The 2059-nt window shown below is 41.1% G+C and overlaps 1 protein-coding gene across 1 annotated transcript in view; it reads left to right on the top strand.

The window, feature by feature from the left end:
* The first annotated feature begins 460 nt into the window (after positions 1–460).
* LOC103913752 (chromosome unknown open reading frame, human C16orf87) overlaps positions 461–2059 on the top strand; it is a 15970-nt gene continuing 14371 nt past the window's right edge. The window contains exon 1 of the mRNA XM_009320295.1: positions 461–478. Coding sequence (XP_009318570.1) covers positions 470–478 — 9 coding nt within the window. The 5' untranslated portion in view covers positions 461–469. The remainder of the gene's footprint in view (positions 479–2059) is intronic.

Here is a 2059-nt window from a genome sequence, read left to right as displayed (position 1 = left end):
GTCCATTACAAGATATGCCCCTCTCTGCTAGGATGCTTTGAGATGGCTTCTCCCTCTTTAGGGTGGGAAGATGTTCTCCTGGGCCAGGTGGGAAAAGTGGAGCCTAAACAGATTAGAAGCGATTAAACCCCTTGTATTTCCTCAGTTTACACGTGAAAAATAGCATAGTCCAGAGTTGTGTTACTCTGTTTTATCCAGGAGCTCTCATTGGAGATCTGCCCCTGATAATCATAGAGATAAGTTGTCAACAAGAGAAGACAGTAAATGACTTGGAGTGGTCGTACTTGCAGCCTCCCACTTCAAATGGTAAATGTGAGAAATTTAAGCTGAGGAGATCATGGTTAGTATGAAGTGGGAGAGATTTGTTTTTAAAATTCAGAAAAGAAATTTTATCCTAAGCTTGTCACCTGTGGACTTTGTCATAGGAGAAGATTAACCACCAAGATTACTAAGAGGAACCACATTTCAAATGATTAAGGTGAGGATGTACCTCTTTACTGTTGTTAAGTTTATGATATCACACAACTTCCCTGTGTTATCTCCTAACTGTGCAGATTTTCCTCAGAATAGATATATGTAATTTGTTATTCTACGTGGCCTTTCAGAAGATGTTTCAGTTTTTACACTCTACATTTAAGGTGTGTGCAGCAATCATGTCACTTAGAAATCTGTAATAAAAACATATTGCTTATCTAGAGCATGTGTGGTCTTTTATGAATCTGGAACTCCATTTTCAAGTTTCACAGAACCTGTAATAAATTAGCCTCAACAATTAAGCTGAATAAATCAAGCACTAGTGAGACTGTAGACAAGCTTACTTGGCAACTGGGATACCGTGAGCTATCTGATCTGTAGGGAAGGTCAAGAAGCCACCAGAAGGTAAGACCACTGGGCCTTCAGCTGTAGGGTATTAACATCTAAATGGCTGTAAAAGTAACTTTAAAAAAGTTTCCTCCAAACTGCTTTTAGGTTAATTTCCCTGAAAGAGGAGTATAGACAAAAGTCTTATTAAAACTGCCTCTCCTCCAGTGTTTTTTCCTCACTACTTAGGTGCAGCAAACTGAGTTCAAGACTGAATTACAAACATAAAATAAAAATTCTGTTATATTGGGCCCAGAGCCAGCCTCACAGATGCACTCATTGCTACCCATGTGAAAGCATTACAGTTCCAGTACAGTTCTTTAATATTTGTTGGCAGCTGTACTTCAGGCTATTTTAAACCGTAATCTTCAAAAAGAGTTTTCTGTTGAGACTTTGCTACACTTTTCTCCTGTAGACATTTTGCGGTACAAAAAAAAAATCCAAACTCCTGTTAATAGCAGTATTGTCATTATCATTTTCCTCTTTTTTTAAGTCTGGAGGTAAATGATTCAGATATAAACATTTTGTAGGAATACAAGACCTTTACATTCTGATGCAAAGTTTCAGCCTAAGAGCTGTATCCTGAAGGAACTTTGGAGTTGAAATGAGTATTTCTAGCTGCTTTATTTCTTTAAAAACGTATTTTACAAGAAATATAATAGTGCAGTTAGTTTACATTATGCTATTAACATTTCTAGGTGGGAGTGACAGGAATTTTAACATACTAATGTAAAAACATCAAACCTGCAAGTGTAACAAAAACTTTGAGGGGCATGACTGAATACCCTAACTGTTGAACCACCAGGCTCCCAAAGATACGGGAACAGCAGGCGATAACCCTCCCCCTCAACTTTAGTCTTTTCTTTTTCTGAATTGAGGTGAAGGCTAGAAAAACAGTTATTTAACATTTGCTGGCTGCTGTACGCTTCAGCGTAGCTTCATCCTGTCGGTGCTGCTTATGGGGTGCAGGTAGCTGGGAAGGCGATAACGGAGCTGCCCTGTCACGTATTACCTCGAATGCAACAGAAGACCGTGGAAACACGAAAACCAAGCAGCAGCTAGCTTTTGCGGAGCATTGCCCAGCTTTCAGCCACGCCGAAGACACCCGAGAAGGGCGATCGCGCCGGAGCCCCGGCGGCGCTGGGCCGCGTGAGGAGGTGGCAGCGAGAGGTCAGGCTCGGGGCGGGCCCACAGCTCC

Source organism: Pygoscelis adeliae, unplaced genomic scaffold, assembly GCF_000699105.1.
Source record: "Pygoscelis adeliae isolate BGI_AS28 unplaced genomic scaffold, ASM69910v1 Scaffold62, whole genome shotgun sequence".
Taxonomy (NCBI): Eukaryota; Metazoa; Chordata; class Aves; order Sphenisciformes; family Spheniscidae; genus Pygoscelis; species Pygoscelis adeliae.
This window is presented reverse-complemented; position numbering and strand designations above follow the sequence as displayed.